Genomic DNA, 27,036 nt, shown 5'->3' with positions numbered 1-27,036 from the left:
TCCTTAATTGCCAAATCATCGTTCACCCTGAAACTCTCAAAAGGGAAACCTATAGAGATTTGGTGATAAAATTTGTTTCTTCAAAGATGTTCTAATTCTTTTGTCTTTTAATGGATGATCTGCCCAAGATGTACATACCAAACCCCAGGGCACAGAGGCCATGACTCATGGGGGAAGGCATTCGACTTTTCCTGCAGCTGCCTACATGGTGGGCTCCTGCTGTGAGCACATGAAGACCGGTGACCAGGACTGGCAGTGGGTTTGGCAGAGCACCTTTTCTTGGAAAAACTTGCCTGTCTTTTCCTAACGAGGAAATCCAAAAAAAAAAAAGAAGTTGACTTTGGAAGCATGGTATATAAGCATGGGAAAAGTCAGACAGATGCATAAATGCATAAATAAAGGAAATGCAGAAATGTATAAATAAAGCAAATGTGGCTTTTGCCTGAAAGGAAGTATCTACAAAAACCATGATGGTCATATGCTATCTGTTTGATGCAAGTATGCAGACTAGGTGAAAAGGGGTGCCAAACACTTCCCGGGGGGACCGAAGTATTGGGACTACCGCCGGTGAGCTGCCTTGCAACTGGTTCCTGCTGATGTGCTTGTGAGAATCCCTAGCAGAGAAACGCTTGCACAGCCCCACTTGCTTTCCTGCCTTCCCTTGCTTATGATTATGTTTAGCTCCTAATCAGGAAGAGGCTGAATATCTTTTAAAAATGTAGTAGATTTTTTTGTATATCCTGGTCATTGGGGGTGAAATCTTAGATAAGGTGGCTACGAATTACATAATCAGTTTTCCAGCAACTTTTCCCAGTAATATCTACCTCTATTTGAGGTCCTAAATTTATTCTTCTCCCCTGCCATTCTGTTTTGAGATCTTCTGTCCGATCATCATGGTGCAGTAGCAAAAGGTGCGCTAAACTTGGAGTCAGAAAATTAGTTGTGTATAATTTGGAAGATGTCACTTAACATCCATCAGCCATAATTGTCTAATTTGTGAAGTGAGAATTATAACATTTGCCTACCTCTCAAAGATCCTGCGAACATCAAGTGGATTTGATGATGAAAAGTATTTTGTAAATTGTAAAGGGTTAAACAAATGTTGGCTATTTCTTAGTCATCTTATTTTGGCTTTGGTGAAGAGGGTTGATTCTAGATTGTGAATTTTTTGGATAACAGTGGAGATGATAGAAATGAAAATATCAAAAGGTATCAATGTCTTGTTTCCCTGTCAACAGAACAAAGTATGTCTTTAGGAGGATGTCCTATATACTTTAACGTACACAAGAATCCCATGGACGATTTTGTCAAATGCAGATTCGAATCCACAGATCTGAGTGGAACCCAAGATTCTGCGTTCCTTCAGTCTCTCAAAGGATGCTCATACTGGTGGCCCCTAGACTGTACATTAAGTATCAGCAGATCAAAGAGAATTAGGTAAAGGGAGAAGGTAACACAAGTAAAGGAAGTGATGAAGACAGAGCCTTCTTGTCTGTTGCCCCTTCCTCTTGGTACTATACTGGTGTTAGTATAAGAGTAACATGTTAAGAAATATTTCTACTAATGTGGTTAAGTTTTTGAACGTGGCTTGTTGTTCTTAACCAAGCATATTTCTCAGGAAGTAAATCTAGTGCAAGAGATAATGGAAGAAATTGTGGCCTAACTCAGAACATGCCAGCCCTGCTCTGAATCTTGTACTTACATGGTAAGACTCCAGGAAAATTCAATTTTGTAAAAGAAAAAGTCTGTATTCTGCCAACTGGGAACTGATCCAATGATGATAAGATCATTAGCTCCTGTGACCTTAGCTGTATTTAAAGAGTATTCTCTTGGGACCCTAGTATAATATGTCTTGATTGGACATTCGTAAACTAACATCCTTGTCATTCACATTTAGAACCAAATGACTTCCTTCTAGCATTTTCACAGTGATTTGGTAGCCTGCCATGATATTATGCATTGTTCAGAATAATTTTCCATGTTACTGAGGTTGATTCCCCTGATTTATAGCTATTTGTGAAAATTGGCTCTCAAAGGGGTGGAAAAGTCAAGAAGAAAATAACTATTCCAAGTAAAGAGCAGATGGTGAGAGTCTTGAAATATTGTTAGAATTCTATAAAGGAATAGGCTTATGATATAAGCTCTTGCTGACCCAATTCAAATGTATAACTATTTCACTTTTCTTATTTGACATCCAATGATATCTTGATGTCTTTGTTAGCTACTAAAATAACCGCTACTGAAAAAGTGCCGTTGTGATTTGTAATAAAGCTACACAGGCATGAACTTTGTTGAGGCACTGTTCTCTAAAGTTTGCTGCTTACCTAGTCACTCCAGTTAGATCAGCAGAATCTTGGTTAAAATTACCTACAGAGGGACATATAGTGAAATGTTTATTTATACCAATAACTGGTGGCATCCTTTAGCTCACTGTTTTAGATTTAAAGGAAAAAGAAAATCAGAGAACTAATTTTATTGGGTGAATCTTAAGTATATAACAAGAACTCTAACTTAGTTCTATACTATTGTAGAGTTTTTTAGATCATCAATATGCAGAGTACAAGAAAATAGAAATACTCAATAATTTGGAACTATCATTTATTTTCTATTTCCTTTGAAAGGATTTCTTCAGGCTCTTAGCTAAGTGTGGCTAAAGGGCAGATCTGTGCAGTTGTGCAGCCTATATCCAAACCTGTAGTTGTTACTGGTACCCAAACCCACTTCAAGTTCAACATTAGGCTTTTATTGCTCTGGATTGATCACGTCCATCTATAGGGATTTTTAAAAAGAGTAGTGAATTCTCATTCTTTTAATCCATAATTGTTCACAGGTCAAGTACTGAGTCTTTACCAAGAATACTTTTATAGTTTTTTAGCTATCTCTATTCTTCACCGCACAAAACCTAAAGAATTGCCTTATGCCTCCAAAATGCATTGTGGGATCCTTGCCAACATTTGTTTGCTGAGATGGCCTCTCCCTTTCAATGTTTCATCTCACTCTGGGTGCCAGTGACTTTGCTGTCACTCTGAATTTGTACTTAAGTAGCTTCTCAGACCAATGTAATTTGGTAAAAACAGAAAAGACCCATACTGAGTGTCATCAGAGTTCCTGTTTTATCAAAAAATGGGGACTGCCAGATACCTTCTTTTACCACAGGAAGCTTTCCCATGTACTTATATATCCCTGACCTTGCCAGATCTGTTTGGTGATGATTAGTGATGAAATTGCCATCAAAGCAAGTAGAGACAATCCCGAGCGTGAAGATACTTGGACATCCTGGTCTCTGAATGGAGCCAGGCAGACAATTCGCCTCATTTATTAAGCCCTCCTGAGCCACTCAGCAGTTGTAAGGAAAATGTAGATTTACGAGGTTTTATGAATGCCCAGTGATATAATCTCTAATGAGTCTCCTTAGCCCTTCAGGTAAAATTCTTAAACAAGGAGAGTGGATGACATAACACAGGACTGTTCAATGTTTATGCTTAAGAAGATCCTATCAAGTACCTTCCTTAAACCTATCTTCAAAGAACAACATGAAACTCATCAAAATTCTGTTTTGGGTTCTCAGGTAACCTCCTTCCACATGTTTCTGTCCTCCCCCTCACATCCAATCGTCCTACTCACTGAGGAGTTACATAGCTACTTGAAGGCAGGGTCTTTTCTTATTTACCTTTCTTTAGCAGTGATGTTTGTTGAATGAATGAATGACTGCCCACTGAATTCGACTGGGATTTGCTGAGCAAAGTGCCTGTTTAAAGTGGTGTCTATGCTTCTCTAATGAAGACATCCGGATGGCCAACAGGCACATCAAAAGATGCTCAACGTTGCTCCTCATCAGGGAAATACAAATCAAAACCACACTCAGATACCACCTCATGCCAGTGAGAGTGGCCAACATCAACAAATCAGGAGACTATAGATGCTGGAGAGGATGTGGAGAAATGGGAACCCTCTTGCACTGTTGGTGGGAATGCAAACTGGTGCAGCCACTCTGGAAAACAGTGTGGAGGTTCCTCAAAAAATTAAAAATAGACCTACCCTATGACCCAGCAGTAGCACTGCTAGGAATTTACCCAAGGGATCCAGGACTACTGATGCATAGGGGCACTTGTACCCCAATGTTTATAGCAGCACTCTCAACAATAGCCAAATTGCGGAAAGAACATAAATGTCCATCAACTGATGAATGGATAAAGAAATTGTGGTTTATATACACACTGGAGTACTACGTGGCAAAGAGAAAGAATGAAATATGGCCCTTTGTAGCAACGTGGATGGAACTGGAGAGTGTTATGCTGAGTGAAATAAGTCATACAGAGAAAGACGGATACCATATGTTTTCACTCTTATGTGGATCCTGAGAAACTTAACAGAAACCCATGGGGGAGAGGAAGGAAAAAAAAAAAAAAGAGGTTAGAGAGGGAGGGAGCCAAAACATAAGAGACTCTTAAAAACTGAGAACAGACTGAGGGTTTATGGGGGGTGGGAGGGAGGCGAGGGTGGGTGATGGGTATTGAGGAGGGCACCTATTGGCGTGAGCACCGGGTGTTGTATGGAAACCGATTTGACAATAAATTTCATATTAAAAAAATAATAATAAATTGGTGTCTATCATGTGGTTAACTATTACTGTGTAAAAATAATGTATTTTTTTTTCACTGTATTCACGGAGATCAAGAAATCAGGGTGGGTAGAATTATTCAGTGTTTTTGTGGTTTATGAACCATACTTGTACTTCCTGGAGTAAATGCTGCAAATAATGACAAACCTAATTGAATATTGCATATTGCCTTCTTTCTACTTTCCCCAGGGAGGAGAGCCTCCTTTACCAGAAGAGATTTACGTTTCTTCCTGTTCACGTGGGAGTTATTTCAGTGTTTATCTAGGAGTTATTTCAAACACCTTCTCTCCATTTCTCACTCACTGCCTACTGATAACCAGAGAGTTTTGACTAAAACAAGGAACAGATGCTTCAATTTAGACATTTGCTGACTGTAGAATGGTCTACAAGTGATCTCACACATCTACCAGCTGAATCAGCAAAACAGATATAAATCCGCAGGAAGACTGTAGATCTCTGATGAATCCTGCAGGAATTCTATATTCAGTGGGTTATAAATACAGTTCACAAATACACAGAGAACTGAAAGAGTTTCCTTCTGTGCTTTTCTGAGTAGTCCCTGTGTCCTCTCCACCCAAATGTGCGCTCACATCAGTAATTCAAAAATCTAAAATCAACATGAATTCTATACAAGGAAAATACAATATGTGCGGTTGGAAATAGTAGATCTAATCTATATTCCATGTTACAAGAGAAATAAATTTTAATCATATTACTAATTCACGGACTCACCTGTCTTTCATGATTTTTAAATAAGAAAATCCCTCGGCTGTCCTGTGGAACCAAGAATTTAACAGGAATCCTGTTAAGTCAAGTATTTAACCATGCCTAGGTTACGCATGTGACTTATCAGACAACAGAGAAGCAGACAGATTTCCTGTTTATAGTTTAACATTCCAGACCGAACCATTTCAAGAGGAAAGAAGGGAAAGTTCGATGTGACGGCATATTATAATGGCATCTCATTGTTTTTCTTTGTCTGTGAAACTCTGACTAAAAAAACTCACCTTATCTAAACTGTGTGAAACCTAGCCATCTGTTTTCAAACTCAGAATGGATGGAGCCTGCATGTACAGGACACTGGTCCGAATTGTGAAATGCTTGCTACTCATTCGTGCCCCCATTTATTCAGCAAACATTTATAAAGCCTCTTCTAGGACTCAAACACTGTGGGCTGAACATTTTTTTAAATTAAAAAACTCAAATTTCGAGGGGCGCCTGAGTGGCTCAGTCGGTTAAGCATCCGACTTCGGCTCAGGTCATGATCTCACGGTTCCTGAGTTCGAGTCCTGTGTCGGGCTCTGTGTTGACACCTCAGTGTCTGAAGCCTGCTTCGGACTCTGTGTCTCCCTCTCTCTCTGCCCTTCCCCAGCTCGCACTCTGTCTCTGTATCTCTCAAAACTAAATAAATGTTAAAAAAAAATTAAAAACAGTATCGTTTAAAAAAATTTTTTAAATAATAATAAAAAATTCAAATTTCTTCACTTGACCTTTCAATCAGAATTAGAGGTTTAAATACATGGCTATATTGCAGTGGAAACACAGTGGAAGGGATTATCAAATTCTCCTTGGAGGCAGGTCAGAGAAGTTTGCATGGAATTGATGTCTCTTGAAGGTGACAAGGAATCTGTTGGATGGGAAACAGTGTGCGATACAGAAGGGAAACTAGGTAAATGCTTATCTCTGTCTACATGGAACTTCGAGAAGTTTGGGAAGCAAGTAGCTATTAAAATAGAAAACTCATGAATATAATAAGGCTATTTCAATATTAAATAGCCAATCCTATTAGATACGATGATATAAAATTTAGAAATAAGTGGAATCTTAGGATACCTGAGAGGCTCAATTGGTTAAGCTTCAGGCTCTTGGTTTCAGCTCAGGTCATGATCTCATGGTTTGTGGGCTCAAGCCATGTGTTAGGCTCTGTGCTGAGCCTGCTTGGGATTCTTCCTCTTTTCCATTCTCTCTGCCTACTCCCCACTCACGCTCTCTCTCTCTCTCTCTCAAAGTAAATAAAGTTAAAAAAAAAAAAAAGAAGTGGAATCTTAAAGATCATCCAAATCAGCCCTTCATTTTAAAGAGGGAGAAACTGGAGGTTTGCAATGTAAATGAGCTACTGAAGGTCACCCCATGCAGAACCAGGATTCAAGCCCATGACTTCAAATGCTGAATGACATTCTATTTAACAGCATCTTATCTGATCTGTTTCCTTTTTATTAGTGGCATGAATCAGGATTATAGTATATTTGACTTCATTCAAATTTTTTAAATATCTAATCATTTAGGAGCCTACTAAATAGGGAAGGTTCTATATTCAGTAATTATTTGGAGTACTTCACACACACACACACACACACACACACACACACACACACACACCAAAACAAAAAATGTAAATGCTGAATAGAAGGATTTACATGTGTCATGTAACAATAGACATAATAATATTTTACATATGAATAATGCATTATACTTTACAAAGTGCTTTCATATGCATATTTTTCCTCCCACATCAGCTGTGTGACGCAGCCATTACTGCCCCTATTGTACAAATTAGGAAATTGCAAGTGGCAAAGCCAGGGTTCAAATCCATATGTTCCCACTACCCTCGAGGGATTCTTGCTATTATGCTCCCATCCCCTCTTAACACATGAAATATGCAATAGATGCCCTGCATCTTCCCATATTGGTCAGGAATTTAACAATTGCTGGGACCTAGCACTTCTCAGGAAGCTTTTAATGAACACAAAGCTTTTAATAAACACAAAGTTTAGGACATGGTGTGTCACCTTCAACATTAAACTGTCAAAAGTTCAGAAAAAAGTAAAGCCAATGGATCACTGATGTAGTAATTAGTAAAAGTTTATTGTGTATACAGCAAGAAATTTGCAAATCGGGAGCACTCGAACAAAAACATGGAATGATGCTCAGAGGCATATTGTTATAAAGCAGTTCACAGAATATGGAGGCGGTAATTGTTTATTCTTCACAGTGACTGGTTACAATATTAGAATTTTCTTAAATGAAAGGCACTTGGTTAGTGGTTACTTCATATCAATTTTGGGGAACAATTTAAGTTTCGCTTATAATCTTCATAGGCACAAGCATAAGCAACCCAAGTCAAGTTAGCCTTGCTTGTCTTGCAAAATAAACTAAATCAAGCTTTGTTTGGATGACCAAATTGGTTTTGTTTGCTCAGGGAATTTTCAAGTTTGGTCCCTGTTTGTGTTTGATTGCAGTCTAGCTGAGAGAGATGGGATTGAGATGAATGAAGCGTGGTATGATATCAAGTAGGTTTTAATAAAAATCTAAATTTTTAGATTTGGCTGGCTTTAAATGAAGTCAGTATTCTCCAAATGCCAAATTACATCAAGGAAATCAAAGGCCAGCAGTGATTCATTTTGGAAATCCTAAATCTGAACTCTATCATCAATTTACTCTACATTATTTATCTTATTTAGTGCAATTTGCATGCATTAATAATTTGAAAGAATGCAATTATAAATGAAGAATAAGTGCACTATAATGCCAAATGCAAGATTGTGCAAAAATTCATGTCCATCTTAAAATCCAAGAAGGGAATATTATTTGGTCTCAATGGATGTAAAACTAAGACTTGTCCCAGATCTAGTTTTCAAAACTCTTCAACTATAGAGGCATCAATCCTTTGGTGTTGCTGAGATATTCACCTTGCACCAGAAGACCAATTTGAACTGTTGCATAGCAGTTGGTTACTAAAGAGTGGATTTTATTTTTTTTTAATTTTTTTTTCAACGTTTATTTATTTTTGGGACAGAGAGAGACAGAGCATGAACGGGGGAGGGGCAGAGAGAGAGGGAGACACAGAATCGGAAACAGGCTCCAGGCTCTGAGCCATCAGCCCAGAGCCTGACGCGGGGCTCGAACTCACGGACAGCGAGATCCTGACCTGGCTGAAGTCCGACGCTTAACCGACTGCGCCACCCAGGCGCCCCTAAAGAGTGGATTTTAGATAGTGCCCGAATTCCAAGCCAGAGATCTGAAAATTTTGCATGCCATCACTGATTTCCCCAATAGACAGCAAAATGTGCAAGATGCTATTTTGAAAATTAGTCCCATACTATATTTTTTTTGAGTAATTTGAACTCATTTTCTAAATTATGCTGAAAAATAGTTTCTATTTTGCGAGGGTTGGCATGATTGTATTGCTTTGTTTCCCTGTTGCTCCACATTTTGCTATTTTGAAATCTTCACTTTTCCATATGTCATGGATAATGGCCAATTGTGTTAACTTCTGTGGAAATAACAAAGATAAGAAGTAGACAGTTGCTTCCCAAACAAAAGACTTGATTATATCTGAGTTGATTTTACCATAGTATTTTCACTACCTCTTGTTACTTAGTGTCACGTTGGGGACATTTGGTACTCCTGACTTTGATTACCTTTCACTCCATTTTAATTGATAGCAACATGATAATAGCCTACATCAAATTTCCAACTTTGGAAGACTTTGGCACAACGGTTCTCACACTGGCCACACATTGAAATCACCAGAGGTGTTTTAAGAAAACTACTAATGCCTGGGTCTCACCCATTACCTATAGATTATGACTAAGTGGGTATGTGTTACAATCTTGGCAATGGGATGTTTAAAAACTTCCCGATGATTCTGATGTGCAGCCATATTTAGAGAGGTTCCACTTAGTTTAGAAGGAATATTTTTTAAAGGTAAGCCAGAGCAACTTTTTAAGAAATTACAAAGTATATCTTTAGTCAAAACTTAGAAATATTACAGTCAACATAAAACTAACACTGTCATTGATAAAATCTAAGTACCATGCTACTTCTAGGCAGTAGTGTGCTAGTAAGTGGGTCTCTTGATTGTTTTTATGTTGGTGTAAATAATATTCTTAGTAAATTTAGCCAGTTGGTGTGCAAATCAATATCAACAGCTCTGAGATCTTGAGATCTTGTGAATTCTCTTCATTTTGAGGTATAATAAAATGACCTATTTTAACATCATGTTTGTTACTAAGTAAACAACAATAACAAAAGACAGTTCTCTAATGCTTTTCCTGTGCCAAGCACATTACATATACTTATTTATTCCTCACAACTCTTTGAGATATGTTCTATTATTATCCCCAGTTTTACAACGAAGGAACTGAGGGACATGGGAGTTAAGTAACTTGCCCAACGACACATAGCTAGTAAGCAGCACATTGGAACTTGAACGAGGCAGTCTGATTGCTCTTAGCCACTATGTTATATTGGCAAGAGCTTTTTGTTCTATCAAGAAGAATTGAGAATCAAAATTATATTCTGAGACCATGTTTGAGTACTGCGGAGCTCTCGCTGCCTCCCCCCACTTCTGGTTGTTTGAAAATCTTTTCCAAATCTAGCAACACGTATCACCTGCTGAGACGATTATTTTGTCTTCCTCGTTATCAGCGCAACTCCACCGTTACTGTTATGAAAACAGAAACTGCTCGTGCTTTTTGGACAATAGAGCAATTATATTTATTGAGGAATACATTTTATTGCAAGTCACATTACTACAACCTCTAAAAATAGCACCAGTTTAAAAACTCTCCTTTTTTATGGGTTTCTCTAGCTGGAGCCAAAATAAATAAATAAATAAACACACCTCAGTTATGATGTTTCTCAGACATGTGTTGACCGAATGCCCAGAGACAGAATAAGACTTGCCAAGGGCAGGTTTGTTTGGTTTTTTTTTTTTTTTTAAAGGATTTTGTTTGGAAATAACTTTAAACTTGCAGGGAAGTTGCAAGAATCAAACTATTGCAAAGAAAACACGTGTAGCTTTTAGTCAGGTTAAGTTTTACCCTGTGTGCTTTATCAATTGCTCTCTTCATGGGTGTATGTACTAAATGTGTGCACACACACAAACACACATACTTTTCCTCTGAGTTTTTTTTAAAAAGTACATTGCATATATAATGGCCTATTACCCCCCAAATACTTCAGTGTGTATTTCCCAAGAATAAGGATATTTTCTTACATAAACACAGCACACTTCAAACCTAATTTACCATTTGTATTTCAATTGACCAACTAACCTAATATTGTCCTTTGGAACATTTGTTTTACCTCTAGTACAGGATCTAGTCTAGAATCACTTATTGTATTCAGTCATAACATATTCTGAATGTAACTTAATCTAGAACATTCCACAGAGCCTTTCTTTGTCTTCTATGACAATGATGTTTTTGAAGAATTCAACCAACACCACCCTCCTCTTTTTTTGAGAATGTTCCTCATTTGGAATTTGTCTGATCTTTCCCAGTGATTAGATCCAGATAAGGATTCCAGGCTGAAATACTACATAAATGATGTTCCTTCTCAGGGTATCAATTTTGAAGGCACATGTTCTTCTGCCCCTCATTGGTAATGTTAGGGGTGATTACCCAGTCAAGGGGTTATCCAATTTTTCCACTGCAAAGTTAAACTTTTTTCCCCTCATAACTAATCATCAATCTGTGAAGAGATACTTTCTTAAGATAGTTTCTTACCAAATGAATATCCTTCTCCTAATCAAAATCTCCCTCTGGATTTAGCATTCATTGGCAATTCTTGCCTGAGCCAATATTTACAGTGATGGTTGAATAATGATGACTTTCCATTTCTAACACTCCTTCCATATTTACCAGTCAGCCAATGGCATTCTGATGTAAGGGACACTCTTCTCTTTCTCCCTATTATCATTATGGATTCATAGATCCTTATTTTTCCTTCAATGATTTATAAGTTATTATTTTTCTCAATTATTTTTCAAATTGCCCCAGTTTTTACCAAGGGGAGCACCTCCAAGCTGGCTTCCATGTTTTGGTGGCTTGCCTCTATTATTTTTTTTAAACACTTCCTTACTTTCGGGTATAACAAAATATTTCAGGCTCATCTTGTACCTACCCTGACATCCCATTAGAATTAGTTGTTTCTCCAAGGAATCCTCATTCCTTTTAGTAGGAAATGATATTGGTCACCAAGTTCTGGGCACTAAGTGGGCTCATTCCTACTGAGGTGTCATTGCTTCTAAGCTCTTTGGGCAGATTGAGCTAGGAAATATATGGGTGTATATACACATACACATAAATATGTGTATATACGCACACATAAATGCATGCAGGTATGCATGTACAATTAATACACATATGCACAAATATACGCATGCCTTAGAAACCATAAATTTACATCTGTTCCAATCCATTCTCACATGATTCTCTCTTGCCTGCCCCCCCTCATTCATTACGTTCCTCTTCCACAGTGAAATCTTGGCCCCTAACAACATCAACACACTTCTCATTTGCTCAGTCATACAATACATCTGAAATAGTTTCATTATTACTTGGGCACAGCAGTCACACTTCCTGCCTGTGGAAAATCAAATGGACCCAGTAATCCTATGCCCAGCTATTTATACAAGGAAGGAACTCAGAGGTCCACCAACAGCCTTGTACCACAATGTTTATAGTAGCTTTATTCATCATGGCCAAAAACTGGATATAGGCCAGTTATCTTAAGAGAAGAATGGATAAGCAAACTGTGATATGTTCATGCAATAGAATACTACTTAGCAATAAAAAGAGCAAACTACTAATGCATGCAACAATATGGATGGATTTCAAAAGCATTATGCTGAGTTTTCAAAGGCAAACAGAAAGAACACATAATGTATGATTCCATTTATATGAAATCCAAGAACAGGCAAAAATAATCTCTAATGGCACACCTTTAGAGATACTACAAGAAACAGACATGTTTCTAATAGAGAGGTGTTGCCAAGGAGGCAAAATAAAGGTTTAGCAACTGGCCTCTCGTCAGACAGAGGCAAATCCTGTCTCTATCACTTTGTGATTTTGCACAAGTTACTCTACACTTGTTTCCTCTTTCATAAAGTGGGAATAATAATAAGATCTACCTGCTAGGGTTGTTGTGTGAAGTTATATTAAATACGGCAACATGACATGTAAATCATCTGATAGAGAGTAAATGAACTTGGCACACAGTACACATATAACATTTGGTTAGCTGTTATTATTAGCCTAGGATGTGTGTTCATACATTGTCCTATATGTGTGTACTGCTGGTTACATTGTCGCTATTCAGTGACAATGCTCAGGAAAGCAATGCAGAAATATTTACTAAGAACCCATCAGGTTTTCTATAGTCTTTGATTTAGTGATCCCTCTCCTAGAAAAAGTAGTCGGCACAGTCAGATATATACATGAAGGCAATTTTTGCAAAATAATCTGTAATAACTCCAAACTGGGCATAACATAAAAATAGAACAGTTGTATTATAGAACCATAATAAATTATGGCATATCATTAGTTGAAATGTGGAAGAATCCTTGTGAAAGTTACAAAAAGCAGAATGCAAAAAAAGTATGAGCACTGTGGTTACAGATGAGTACTATTATGTCCACATGCACAAAGTGATAGCTCATACTGCGTAGAATGGAAGCAGTTGTTATCCTCTTTTTAAGATTTTTAAGGAGCACCTGGGTGGCACAGTCAGTTAAGCATCAGACATTGGCTCAGGTCATGATCTCTCCGTTCGAGGGTTCAAGTCTCCTTGTGTTGGGCTCTGTGCTGACAGCTCAGAGCCTGCAGCCTGCTTCGGATTCTGTCTCTCTGCCCTTCCCCTACTCACACTCTCTCTCTCTCAAAAATAAATAAACATTAGAAAAAAGATAAGAAAAAAAGATTTTAAGAATTTTCCTGGTTACCTTTTCATTTAAAAAATGTATACTTTTTTGGATTAAAAATAATATTCTTTGTATAAAAACCCAAACATGAAATAAAAGTATAATGTCAAAACCAAATGATAGAAACCAAATCGCTACTTGCTTTTGGTGGAAATGGGACAGGGTGGGACTGTGATTGGGAAGAGGCATGAGCAAACCTTCTGGGATTAAGGAAAGGCACCACTATCTTGATCAGGATGTGAGTTATATGGGTGCGTGCGTTTGTTACAATGGCTTGAATTCTACCCTTAATATCTGTGCATTTCATTGTCCATAAATTACCCCTCAATTTTCAAACAATTGGCTTGAGTAGAGGCTGCCCTTTTCGCTGGGATAGAACTCTGACTTAAATCCTTTCCTTGTAGTTTGTCTCGCTTCTGATCCTCTTCCCATTATGCTCCTGCTACCCCGATCAATACATTTACTTCCTTTTACTATCCAGTTACTTGCTTTACTTGCACTTCGATGCACAAAGTTCAACATAAGTTAGAATTTCACAGATCACTAAATGACGTTATCAAGTATTTAGGTGTGGCCAGTATACATACTTTAATACAGTAAGGAAATGCATGCAAATCGAAAATGTTTCAACAACACTGAATTTTAGATTAATCCTCAGTTTAGACCTTTACCTCTCTGATCTATTAAGACAAAAGCAAAAACAAACAAATTGCAGTGTAGTCGGGCCTTGCCAACAAAAACCGTTGATTTCCAACATCAAATGATCAAATGCCACTTCAATGAGGAAATGATTTTCTCAGACCTTCTCATAAATTCTGGTGCAGACCACGCCCTTCATTTTACATTCCTTAAGAAAAGAAAGAGATTCATTGAGTATCTAAAACTCAAACTAGAAAATGGCAAATTTGCAAATAGCAACAGAAAATAAAAACAAGCTCAGAACATTAAACTTAGAAAGAAATAGAATATCAATGTGTCAGTCTCCAGCAATTCAGAATTATAATAATTGAAATAGGAGAAACAGTTTTGAAGTCAATCTATGTTACTATAGAAGAATTTTATTAAAGTGGCAGGTTTTTATGCATAATTTGCATGCATTTGACTCTACTAAAAGTGGATTTCAAAACTGTATGCATATCTGCATCATTTGAGGAACATTTAAAAATACTGATGGCTCCTTCTTCCCCTCCCAGAGATTTGCATTTAATTGATCTGTGTTGGGGCCATATATTGGCATTCGCTTCCCATCTAAATCTATGTTGTAGGTAGGGATAAGAATCTCTAAACTACAGGGAAAAAAAACATTTAAAATTACATGAATTTATATTCACTGTATGTATTAGTAAGCACAGAAGCAAAAACTTAAATCATTAAAGGCCATCCCATGCAACCCTGGTCATCATTCTTATCTGCTGACTAAAGGGTTTCCTATGAGCTGAGCTTAAATTATTGCCCTGGTTTAGTTCAAGTTCTTTGGATTCTTGAAAGCAACACACTTAGCTATAAATATTTTATAATTGAGCTGTTCAGGAATACTTTGCTTTTAAAACTTAGATTTGTTTTTCTCTTTGTGAATCCAAACTGGTGATATTTATACATACTTTTTTGACTTTACTATTATTTTAGGTGTTATTTCTAAAATAATGAATGGGCTTTGTTATTTCTAAAACCTTGGACCTATACTTGAAGTACTTATCGCTGAGTCTTCATGGTTAAAATATCACCTAATCATTAACTCTGACTTTATTCTTAGCCATTCTTATCTATTTGTATTGCAAAAGGAAAAAAAAGAATATTTTGAAAAAAATATATAACCAGTTTCTCTATTTAAATAGCATTATTTTTGTATTTAGAAGTGAAAATATTCTTACCACTACCATTTTCCCATCCACCAACTTTCTTTTTATTGTTGTCTCTTTGTCATCCCATTTCTGCACTTGATTCAATGAGCCTCTTGACAAGGTTACAGTGCTCTGCAAAGACAAGTTACCATAATCAAGTTGCTTGGACTTTGGTTGATTAAAGAAGCCGTTCATTCAGTATTGAATTGTTTTCATAATAGATGTCTCACGAGGTACGTTCATTTTTCTATTTTTACCCTATTTTTTTTTTTTAAGTAGGCTCCACTCCCAACGTAGGGCTCAAACTCACAATCAAGAGCCTTGTGACTGAGCTAGCCAGTGCCCCCAAGTCACATTCATTTTCAGTGGAATGAAGTAGGTCTACCCTTTTGAACACTAATAGGAATAATCCTCTTGAGCCACAGACTGATCCAACTTTGAAGAGAAACATTAAAATTTACCTTTGTTTTCCTGTTGTCAGCTGTGGTTTCTTCAAACTCTTGGCCTAACTTGAAGGAGATCTCTGTATTTTTAAACGTACTTTCAGTTCTTATAGTTATAATATCCCCTTTCTTGCTGATGATCACTCGGGGTTTGGCCAAGTTTCCCAGTTTTCTGGTGGCTAACCCCACACCTGAAAATCAAGATAGTGTTAGAATTATGTTGACCAAGAGATATACCTAGAGAGACTACGAATGGCCGCCTTCTTTTATTTTTAAGTTTATTTTTTTATTTTGAGGGAGAGAGAGAGAGAGAGCACGCGCATGAGTGGGGAGGGGTAGAGAGAGAGTGAAAGAGAGAATCACAAGCAGACTCCTCACTGTCAATGCAAAGCCCGGTGTGGGCTCTAACTCATAAACTGTGAGATCATGACTGAGCTCAACTCAAGAGTTGGATGCTTAACTGACAGAGTAACCCAGGAACCCCTGAATGGCCCTTTTACGCTCAGCTGTGTCTCAGGTGTGGAGATGGCAGCTACTGTCACTCACTACCAAGGACCTCCTCCCACGTTTAACCACCTCGTGGAAATACATGTCCATAGACTTAAATAGCTGAGGTTTTATTATTACAAAAGTAACGTCTCCAGATTTTAAGTAAAAGCGTTCAGCCTAAATAGTGCAATTTATCCACTTTTACCACATCCAATCCCACTGACTTTGAAAATCACTAATATTTTCTATGGATCATTCTGGACACTTTGGTTTTACTTATAAATAGTATAGGTATATTTTAATTGAGACTGTGACAGATATACACTGTTCTATGATTTTTCCCCTCAGTAATACTGTGGATATAGAAAAGCCCCCACATCCTTAATAGAATCTCATTTCTGAAAATTTTTTTTCTGGCCCTTAAGTTTAGCTGGTAAGAAAAAACTTTCCATTTTTCTTCAAGATCTGTACCATTGCAAATGATCATAGGTAACTGATTTTTTTTTAAATTTTCTGTGTCTGAAAAAGAAAACAAAACTAGATTCCTGTTTTATTACTATTACTACTAAGGCTATAGAAATACATGGAAAAGAAATGTCAAATGAGAGAATACATGAAGGAAAAACTAGTTTTGCTTATATTTGTATATATGAATTGTTATGTTTCATAATAGATGTCTATGTCTATGTATATATATATATATATATATATATATATATATATATATATATATATGATCTCTGCAGTAGAATCTGAGAATCTATACTTTACCAAACTCCTAGGTGATCTTATGCATTCTAAATTTGAAAATGACATACTTAGGGAGTCCTTCATTGAGACTCTTGTATTTTGCTTCTTCCTCAGATATTGTCACGTCCATAACTCTAACCAACCTCGTAGTATGGATCTATCCCAATGGGTTCTCATAGTTTTCTAGGCAACATAACATGATTTTGCTCATTTTACCTAAAAATAGAATCTTTCTCATAAGCTTTCTGAACAGTTAGGTAAAGCTACAGACACTTTGACAAACATGGCAACCTGGGTCATTTGACATCAGTTTCTATTATATTTACACAGCTCTGGAAATTTCCAAAGACTCTTCAAACTTATTGTGCTCATATGGAACATTCTCTTTTTTTTTTAAGTTTACTATTTATTTCTGAGAGAGAGAGAGAGGGAGGGAGAAAGAGAGAGAGTAGGGGAGGGGGAGAGAGAGAGAGAGAGAGAGAAGAGAATCCAAAGTGGGCTCTGGGCTGATAGCAGAGAGCCCAATGTGGGGCTCAAACTCACAAACTGCAAGATCATGACCTATGCCAAAGTCGGAAGCTTAACTGACTGAGCCATGCAGGTGCCCCAAACACTCCCTAGAATTAGTATAAAATAAAGCTGATACAACAAATGACTGGATTTTCCATCTTCATCCACTGCTCTAATTCCAGGAAAGTCTGAAATTAGTGTAAATTTCTGGTTTAGCTAAACACTAAAATTTTAGATTGAGGTTTTCTATTCATTTTAGTATATTCAACTGCCTATTTTATGAGCACTTCAGTTGTTATAAAACTAACCTTCAGGAAAGCCAGAGGATGGGTTGCCTAAGCCTCTAAGATTTTTTTCCTCTAGGTCTGAAAGCAAAGCCCTACTGATATGAAACTACTCTTGAAATCAGTGGAAGTTCCATGTATTTAAGCAGCTCTTATTTAGGTTAAAATCTATTAAAATATCCACAAGCAAAATGCAAGTAAATTATTTGAATTCCACAATAGAAGACTAATTCCAGAAAAGGATTGTACTTTCCCAGAGTCCTGGAAAAGGAATTAAAAGGAAATAGTCATGAAGCTTTCTCAAAAATGATCTTCTCAACCAGAAAAACAAAAACATTTCTTACCCAGAGCTTTCATGTAATCATCAAAGTTCTCACTGGAGACGAGTTTCCAGGTGCCCAGGAATCTGTTGCTCATTGCGATGGATGAGAATTCAACACAGTTCTAGATGAGATTCAGGAGATTCAAATAAGATGCTGAAGCCTCAGAAGATTCTTTTCAAAGATGTCCAAAGCATGTGACTCTCACAGAGACCCAATGGGGAAAAGCAGTGTCAGGACTCGGCAATGAATTGTCCATTAGGACAAAAGAAAGCCCCACATAATGTTTCCTTTAGTCTCCAAAAAATTTTATAAAGATCAATGAAAGTACTATTTGAACCTTCAAAAATTTTTTTTGGTCAATCTTACATTTTTAAGAAGTGCTTAGTCCTTAATGCTTTGGAAAAGACTCCATGAATTGAATCTTATACCAAATTGAATTATATGAGCATGAATGAGTGTGTGTGTGTGTGTGTGTGTGTGTGTGTGTGTGTGTGTGTGTTTAGGCATCTTGGTCACTCTCAATCCTGAGTCTGCAAAATTAAGAATTCTTATTGAAAGAGAAGAAAGGGAGGAAAATGTCCATGAGTATTGTGATATCCGCCTCAAATATGTAGTGGGAGAGAAATGCAGGGGACCAGTGTGAGGAAGTATTCATAGGTAAGGGAGGCTTGGCATAGTTCACATATCCCAGGCGGGCTGAGTGGGCAGACAATACGGTCAGTCTATTACAACAGAGCACAGAAATTGTATTCATGGATGGACAAGAAGTAGCACCAGAACACGCTCTTAGACCGCAGCAAAGATTTTCATCTAAAAAAACCTTTCAGTCTAAATTAAGCAGGTTCTTAGTTAATATAACAACTTTGAATGTAAAACCTTTAAAATAAATCTTCAGTTTTATAAAGAGGAGGATTTTCTATATAAATAATACTAATGTATATTGAGAGTTTGTTACGGGCCACTGTGCTAACTGCTTGTCAGGGATTATTTCACTGAATTCCCTCAACACCTCCCAGAATTGGGTACTATTATTACATCTATTCTACCAATGAGAAAACTGAAGCTTGGGGAGGTTAGGTAACTTGGAGGTTTGAACTTGCATTGTTCCCCAGCCTGGACTCTGGACCGTTCGTTATCTGACACTGCTCCCTTTATACCACATATGCACCGAGGCCTTGGCCAAAGGTCAGATCATACTGACATCCCCATGACTAGATAGAGACATTCATTCTCACCCCCCAAATCAGTAGAGGACAAAGTCAAGAGATGAGGCATCCAGGCTACTATGGTACATCAGAGCCTCAGTCTTGACCAGGGGGAGCAGATATAAAACCACTTCAAATATAAATGTTGCTCTTGGGAATACTTTTTTGCTGTCATGCCTTTTCCTAGTGGTTTTCTAGATTGGCATTAATCCTGATTGTAAGACAACGGATATTACTAGGTTTTATATATTTGTACACAGGTTGGCACTATTCACAACAGTGGGAAATTCATCATGGGGAAATATCCCATGATCAGTTTGCTCATAACAGGTAGAATTGCTGGCCTCTAGGGTTTAGGTTACAAATGTTATAGCTGTGCCATAACCATTGCACTTATGTGGTTAGAGTCCAGGTTGGGTCAAAAATATGGAATCTTATACAGTGATTCCAAGCCTCACCTTACATTACTCATGCGTGGATAACTCAAAGTGGAAATGAAATAGTGACTAGAAAAATTCCTGAGCTAATCAGCTAACCCAATCCTAGACCCAAGAGAATATAACTGGAGGAAGGATATTGTACTGGAATAGAAGAAACAGCTATGAAAAAAAGGGCTTTTGATTAGCAAATGTGTTATTTTCTTAACCAAAACACTTAATAAAAATGAATGATGGTATCACTTGTGCCTTCAAAAAAATTTTTGTTACCCTACTTAATTGAGAAGTGAAGCTAAACATTCAACATTTAGGTGTTCTCCCTAAATCTGTGAGACTCTCAAACCATCCCACCTGAGCTGAGCCTTTGTATTCAGAGTGACTGATATAGGAGAGCTATATGAATTTTAGGCAGTTCCTGTGTTGCTTATAGGAATAGCTGTGGATTGAAAATATAAACATTGAGCTATATATTAGCGAGGCTTATAACTTTGAAGCAATTTTAAACAAAGAAAAGAATTTTCTATTTTAGCTTATCAGCAATATACTGACTGCTAGAATTAACCAGATATATTCATACCAAAATAAAATTCTGAGACTCATATGTGAACCAAAGGCACAGATCAAAGCAATGAGAGAAGATCCAAACTAAACCAGGATTAAGATATTGAGTCACTCTTACCTAAGAAAGCTATCAATATCCTAGTGACAGAGTGGATAATAAACACCAGAGCCACATTACAACTAGATACATATATTTATACTTGAACTAAATGTAGTCTGTTTACAGCATGGATTCACCTTTCATAGATTTATTGCCTATGTAAATTCTCAAGAAAAGGGGAGCTACTTGAATCATACACTGAAGAGAATGTCCAGAGATCCAAACAAAATAGATAAAGAAAGTTTGCTCTAGATAATATGTTAGGTAAATATCTCTCACATATTGTCTTCAAGCTATATCCCATTATATATTTGGGAAAGTGATAACCAATCATCCTATGTTAAATGAACAAAGAATTCGTGATCACTCATTTGAGTGCCAAAAATCTGACTCCATTCCTTTCATTCATTTAATTGCAAAAAATATTGAAAGCCTACTAAGTGTTAGGCACTGTTCAAGGTTAAACATCATTGAATAAAATTCCATGCCCTTGTGGAACTTACTTTCTATATTAAAATTAGTATATAGTCTGAAGTTATTTGCAAAATAGCAATACTGGGATCATAACTGGGGGCAAGAAAAATATGTCAAACAATGGGTCACTATAAATAATGGTCATTTTTTAAATGTTCATGTTTTTAATAACTGAGAAAACAAAAAAGGACCTTAGAATTTTCACATCCTCATAATAGGTGAGGAAATTAAACTAACTTTACAACTATGACATCTTAGAAAAGATGGATGATTTTTTAAAAAATTCTTCAAGGCATCAAAACTACACAAAGGCAGAGAAAAATTAAGGGTCTAGGATTTGGGTGAAAAAGGAAAGCCCAGAGGAACAGTCCCAATATTTGGGGCAGATCCCTGCCTTTCTACGATCTCTGAATTCTGCAAAAGGCAAGTGAGAGGCACAAGTCTGAAGAATGTTTATAACTGTGTTACAGAGTTAGGGGAACAATGAGGGAGAGTCCTGGTTCATCATCATGCTTTGGTTTGGGACATTGAAAGGTTGCAGCATAGGGGAGAAGGTGAATTAAACAGGCCTGTGCTAGCATCAATTCCATTCTCAAAATTAGTTTAGTATGATCTGGACAGCCAGTGAACCTCGCTACCAGCCAGAAGCAAAGGAAGATAATGTCACCGTAAGTCTAAATTATTTCTACAATTTTTTCACATACGTTGTCAATCAAAAATAAATAGAACAGAGAGACAGGAAAATATGCTCAAAAAGCAAAAGAAACAAGAGTCAATAGAGATAGATGATTGACAAAGCGGATAAAACTAAAAATAAACATGTTATAGAAAATATCAAGACCAAATTTTTTTGGAAGCGCTTTTCCATTTATTTGTTTGATAATTATTTATTTGTTTGTTTTTCTCTTTTTAAATTTTTTAAATTTATTTTTTAATTTACAAGCAAGTTAGTTAGCATATAGTACTATAGTGGTATCAGGAGTAGATTCCAGTGATTCGTCCCCTATGTACAACACCCAGCACTTAACCCAACAAGTGTCCTCCCTTATGCCCCTTACCCATTTAGCCCACCCCCCCCACAACCCCTCCAGCAACCCTCAGTTTGTTCTCTGCATTTAAGAGTCTCTCATGTTTTGTCCCCCTCCCTGTTTTTATATTATTTTTGCTTCCCTTCCTTTATGTTCATCTGTTTTGTATCTTAAATTCCTCATATGAGTGAAGTCATATGATATTTGTCTTTCTCTGCCTGGTTAACTTCGCTTAACATAATACCCTCTAGTTCCATCCAAGTAGTTGCAAATGGCAAGATTTCATTCTTTTTAATTGCCGAGTAATACTCTATTGTGTGTGTGTGTGTGTGTGTGTGTGTGTGTGTGTGTGTACACAACATCTTCTTTAGCCATTCATCCATCAATGGACATATTAACTCTTTCCATACTTTGGCTATTGTTGATAGTGCTGCTATAAACATGGGGGTGCATGTGCCCCTTCGAAACAGCACACCTGTATCCCTTGGGTAAATACCTAGTAGTGCAATGGCTTGGTCTAGGGTAGTTTTATTTTTAGTTTTTTGAGGAATCTCCATACGGTTTTCCAGAGTGGCTGCACCAGTTTGCATTCCCACCAACAATGCAAAAGAGAACCTCTTTCTCCGCATCCTCGCCAATATCTGTTGTTGCCTGAGTTGTTAATGTGAGCCATTCTCACAGGGGTGAGGTGGTGTCTCATTGTGGTTTTGATCTGTATTTCCCTGATGATGAGTGATGTTGGGCATTTTTTCACCTAAGACCAAAAATTTTTAAGACTAATAAAAATTGGCAAACTTTTAGCAAGATGGACTTAAAAAGAGAGAGGGTAAAAGTTATTAATTGCAGGAATAAAAAAGGATATATCAGTATATCCTATAGTTATTAAAAATTATGGTTATATAACACAGTAATTTAAAAGATCATAAGAAAATAATAGGAGCTACTCCATGCCAATAAACTTTAAGATTTAAAAGAGACTTACAGGGGCACCTGAGTGGCTCAGATGGTTAAGCGTCCGACTTCTGCTCAGGTCATGATCTCGCGGTCAGTGAGTTCAAGCCCCGCGTCGGGCTCTGTGGGGACACCTCAGAGCCTGGAGCCTGTTTCAGATTCTGTGTCTCCCTCTTTCTCTCTCCTCCCCTGCTCATGCTCTGTCTCTCTCTTCTCAAAAATAAATAAATGTTAAAAAAATTTTAAGAGATTTATAAACTCCTTAGAAAACACAATTTACCAAAAATAATACAAGAAGTAAAAAATGTGAATACTCCCAAATCCATTATTATCACTATGGTTAAAATTGCTCTCACAAAGATACTCTGGGCCTGTGAGCTTCACCAATGAGTTCTTACAAATATTTCTGAAAAAAATAGCACCAATCTTACACAAAATCTTCCAGAGAATAGGAAAGAAAGTATTAATTTCCAACTTGCTTCCACCAGGTGTTCGTATGTACTCTTCTCTTTTCCTGGAATGTTTAACCACTCCCATGTGTTTAATCCTTAAATCTCAGCTCAATCATATTTTCCTACCCTTGGGTTGACATCCTTTAGATTTCAATTCAATCATCTTTCTTAACTTCTTCTTGTATAACATCATTTAACAGTTACTGCAATGGCAATTTTTATTAATTTTGGATGTTATTTGATTAATATGTATATCACCCACTGAAGTCTTGATTCCATACAAGTGGGGAAAACATGTGATTTCACTCGTGTAGTATCCCAAGTACATGACACTCAATAAATATTTGTTGACTGACTGAATGAAGAAAATACAAAATTTTCTACTTATAGGGGTTATTATTTGCATTAAATCAGATAATAAATAACATGAAAGCATCTAAAATTGGTGCTTATGGTCAATAATATTGTTCTGCTAAACTTCCTTCTCTCCTCTCCCTCCCCTGCCTTTTTTTTCTTGCCTTTTTCACACACACTGGAAGCATGGAGAAAGCAAAGGCGGTGGAGCACGTCTAAGCGTGAAACTTAATGGCAGCACTCATTCCCTCACTGGTCACTCTTTTAGTGGCACTTTTTTCCGTGTCCAGGATGACAAGACCATAGCACACCACTAGGAAAGTGCACATAAGTTGATTCCAAGACTCATTGTACATAGTCTCACCTGCATGCATGTAGACAATTACTCGACACAAATTTATTGAACTGAGGTAGCACTGGAGAGAACGTGGTGAGTGAAACAGCAACAGTTCCTGCCCATATGGGCCTTATATCCTAGTTAGGAAGACAGACATTAAACAAACGGTCAGAGACATATTAGAATATCCAATTATTATTTTCCTTTTTCCCAATTATTATTTTTTATCATTTGCAGATGGAGGTAGTGAGGATATCACTAAAGAGCCAATGAACCATTATTATGTAGGAAGATCCCTTATGAAATTGTTTAGACACCAGATGCCTTGAGACTGATGATCTCATTTATCTTTAGAACTCAGCCACTAAGGCATCTGGTGCCCCCACCAGAGACAGCTATTTGACAGAAGGTGACAATGGCACTTCAGGCTTGATATCTTCCTATTACATGTTTCAGATAAGTGTTTTTCTCTACGTTTAACAATATTGAGATTATAGTTGCTGTCTTAATGCAAATCATTTCTTGTAAGCTCCTTAGTCACCAGTGGATATTCTATCTTTTGGTTGCTATGGTGACAGTTGCTGTGACATTTACACTGCTCAAAGGTGGTTAATAGCTTGTCTTTTGTTGAATGGCAATAAAGAGAGGGAAGTAGTTTCTGATTCCTCCAAACAATGCATTAAGCTTTGTTTTTTCTAGACTGTAACGTACATGGCCTCTTGCAAAATCTAGTCTAAGATTTCAAATCATTATTCCTAATGATGATAGAACACCTGAGAATTAAAGTTACTCATTCACTGGGGAGGAAATAGAAGATAATTTCTGCATCTCAGCTTCTTTTGTTAGTCATTACAGCATATACTAAGCTGGGCACAGTTTTTTATTCAATTTGCATTTTTTCCTCTTAGTGAGAAAGTGACGTTCACAGCATTAAAGTAGGCTGTACTTTTCAGGCATTAGCATAAAGAGCCATAGGAAATACTTTTTAGGACTTAGCCCATCTGCTTCCTTACAGCTGATGGGAGAAAGGAATCCCTGAAAAATAATTCACTTGCAAAGGATAGTGAGAAGCGTTAGCATGTCTAGCTTTATTTCATAAGGAACAAATATAAACTCATAACAGTTAAGGTGATTTTCTAATCATGTATTACATAGATAGCCTACCTTTTTTCCTACTTTATTTCCTTAATTATGTCTTACAAATGTTTTCAATAATTGAGATGGTATAAAGGCCTTGAGAGAAAGTATTATTTACACACACACACACACACACACACACAGGTAGACATACATGCATACACACACTGTATTTTCCCTAAATGTTCAATTTAGAAATCTTAAGAACCTGTAGGTTTGGGATTAGGTTGTTTCCTGATATTTCACCCTAATTTTCCAAGTACACAACTCTGTAAAGCAAATAGACTCCATTTTGCAAAGGAGAAAACCAAAGTGGTTAAACAGCTCACGCTTGCTCACATAGGTGTCCACGACAGAAGCAGGATTCAATTGGCTGTCACTGCTTCTCCAACCCCATTCACTTCACTTCACTGCAGTGCATCTCTGGGGTAACAGACAAGTCTGATTCTAGCATGGGACTGGTGTCTAGATGGTTCCTTCCCAGCCTTGTCCGTCTCCAAAACTTACACAGGATCTAGATATCAGACTTTAAAATAGGCAAACCAGGGGTGCCTGGGTGGCTCAGCTGGGTAAGCGTCTGACTTTGGCTGAGGTCATGATCTCCTAGTTCATGGGTTCGAGGCCCCCATTGGGCTGTATGCTGGCATCTCAGAGCCTGGGCCTGCTTTGGATTCTGAGTCTCCCTCCCTCTCTCTCTGCCCATCCCCCACTCACACTCTGTCTCTCTCTGTCAAAAATAAATAAAAGTTAAAATTTTTTTTAAAAAATGGGCAAACTATATTCTCCCTAAACGTTCAATTTAGAAATCTTAACCTGTAACTTCAGGATTAGGTTATTTCCTGATATTTCATCCTAATTTTTCCATCTAGATTACTATCTTTGGCATAGTTAGTTATTTTTAAGGCCAGTGAAGAAAAGCATGGACTTTTATGTTTATTGCATTTTTGTGCAAAAATTTATGAAAATTAAAACACTAAGAAGGTTCAAAACAAATTATTTTGTCAGTGTTATTTTCCTTCGTGGCTTATAAAAACTACTATTACTTCCTTCATTTCAAACCCTTTTGGAAAGTGAACAAATAATGGCTTTTCATTGCTCAACTCACTGTAATGAAAAGCTCCATTATTTCCAACACAAGTTAACAAATATGACACACTATTATTTACTTACAGATAGATAGTGATAAATCCTGTACAACTTGACAGATACGTTATCATTTACTTACAGATATATGATAACTTTTGAAGGCAAGTCAAATATACCAAGTGACTGATCATGTGAAAGTCCTTAGGAAAGACTAATAATGATTCTTAGTATAAGCATCAGTGACCTTTTTTCTACAGAAATTTTGACGTGCGTTGACTGAGAATAAAAGTAAAAGCAGTAGGGTTTCAAGATGCCAGCCTATTTATAACATCAAAAGTTGTGAGCTCTGTGCCTAACATGTTGCTGTTTTCCAGCACCTAATTTGGTTTTGAACAGTTGTCAGAGTAAGAATTTGTTGAGTCAATGATTTCCTCAGGAATAGTATGTTTTATTCTACCTGCTAAAGACACAACACGAGGCTTTTGTTTCATTTAAGTTCTTTGTACTTTGAGCTGTGGCATAAAGAGGAGAGAAATGAGTCTTGAAAATTGAGACCTGTAGTATTGTTTTCTTAATTATGCCTCCGTAAATCCACAGATCTAAATGAGTAAGTGCCTAGTGCTTTTTAGAGTAGTATCTTCTTCCTAACGGTTGTGGGAAACCCTAATGGTTGTGCTCTGAGGTGTTGCTAAAGTGGCCTGTCATTTGCACGCCCCTTGCAATCAGACTGTGTTCTGATTAAAGAAGGATTGGCCTGTGTCCCTCTTTGTGCAAGGACACATTGGGGGTTGAGAGTCCCTTTGACCTTTGGGGAGCAAGCGTGGTCACAGTGTGTACACACTTGAGTCCTTTAGGTAGGACAGGCCCAAGTCCTGTGGGAATGCCTGTCATCGCCCACATCCAGCAGCTGTGTGGCCACCACCAAGCCCATCACTTCAGGTGCACA

General features: G+C 37.3%; 1 protein-coding gene and 1 long non-coding RNA gene across 2 annotated transcripts in view; one reads left to right on the top strand and one right to left on the bottom strand.

The window, feature by feature from the left end:
* Positions 1-27,036, top strand: part of LOC113600674 (uncharacterized) — a 261,381-nt gene that overhangs the window by 114,706 nt on the left and 119,639 nt on the right. The window lies entirely within an intron of this gene.
* LOC106982499 (myelin P2 protein) lies at positions 13,902-18,454 on the bottom strand. The gene is made up of 4 exons (XM_015080674.3): positions 17,990-18,454; positions 15,631-15,803; positions 15,200-15,301; positions 13,902-14,175 (listed from the first exon to the last, which is right to left on the bottom strand). The coding sequence occupies exons 1-4, from the start codon at positions 18,060-18,062 to the stop codon at positions 14,125-14,127; spliced, it is 399 nt and encodes a 132-aa protein (XP_014936160.3). The 5' UTR covers positions 18,063-18,454; the 3' UTR covers positions 13,902-14,124.

This window comes from Acinonyx jubatus, chromosome F2, assembly GCF_027475565.1.
Source record: "Acinonyx jubatus isolate Ajub_Pintada_27869175 chromosome F2, VMU_Ajub_asm_v1.0, whole genome shotgun sequence".
Lineage (NCBI taxonomy): Eukaryota > Metazoa > Chordata > Mammalia > Carnivora > Felidae > Acinonyx > Acinonyx jubatus.
This window is presented reverse-complemented; position numbering and strand designations above follow the sequence as displayed.

Excerpts from the sequence above, each read along its gene's own strand:
- LOC106982499 (XM_015080674.3), bottom strand. The coding sequence starts at position 18,062 with ATGAGCAACAGATTCCTGGGCACCTGGAAACTCGTCTCCAGTGAGAAC. Across the intron at positions 15,804-17,989 it reads TGATTACATGAAAGCTCTGG|GTGTGGGGTTAGCCACCAGA; the intron begins GTAAGAAATGTT and ends CTTGATTTTCAG. Across the intron at positions 14,176-15,199 it reads TGGATGGGAAAATGGTAGTG|GAATGTAAAATGAAGGGCGT; the intron begins GTAAGAATATTT and ends TCTTTTCTTAAG.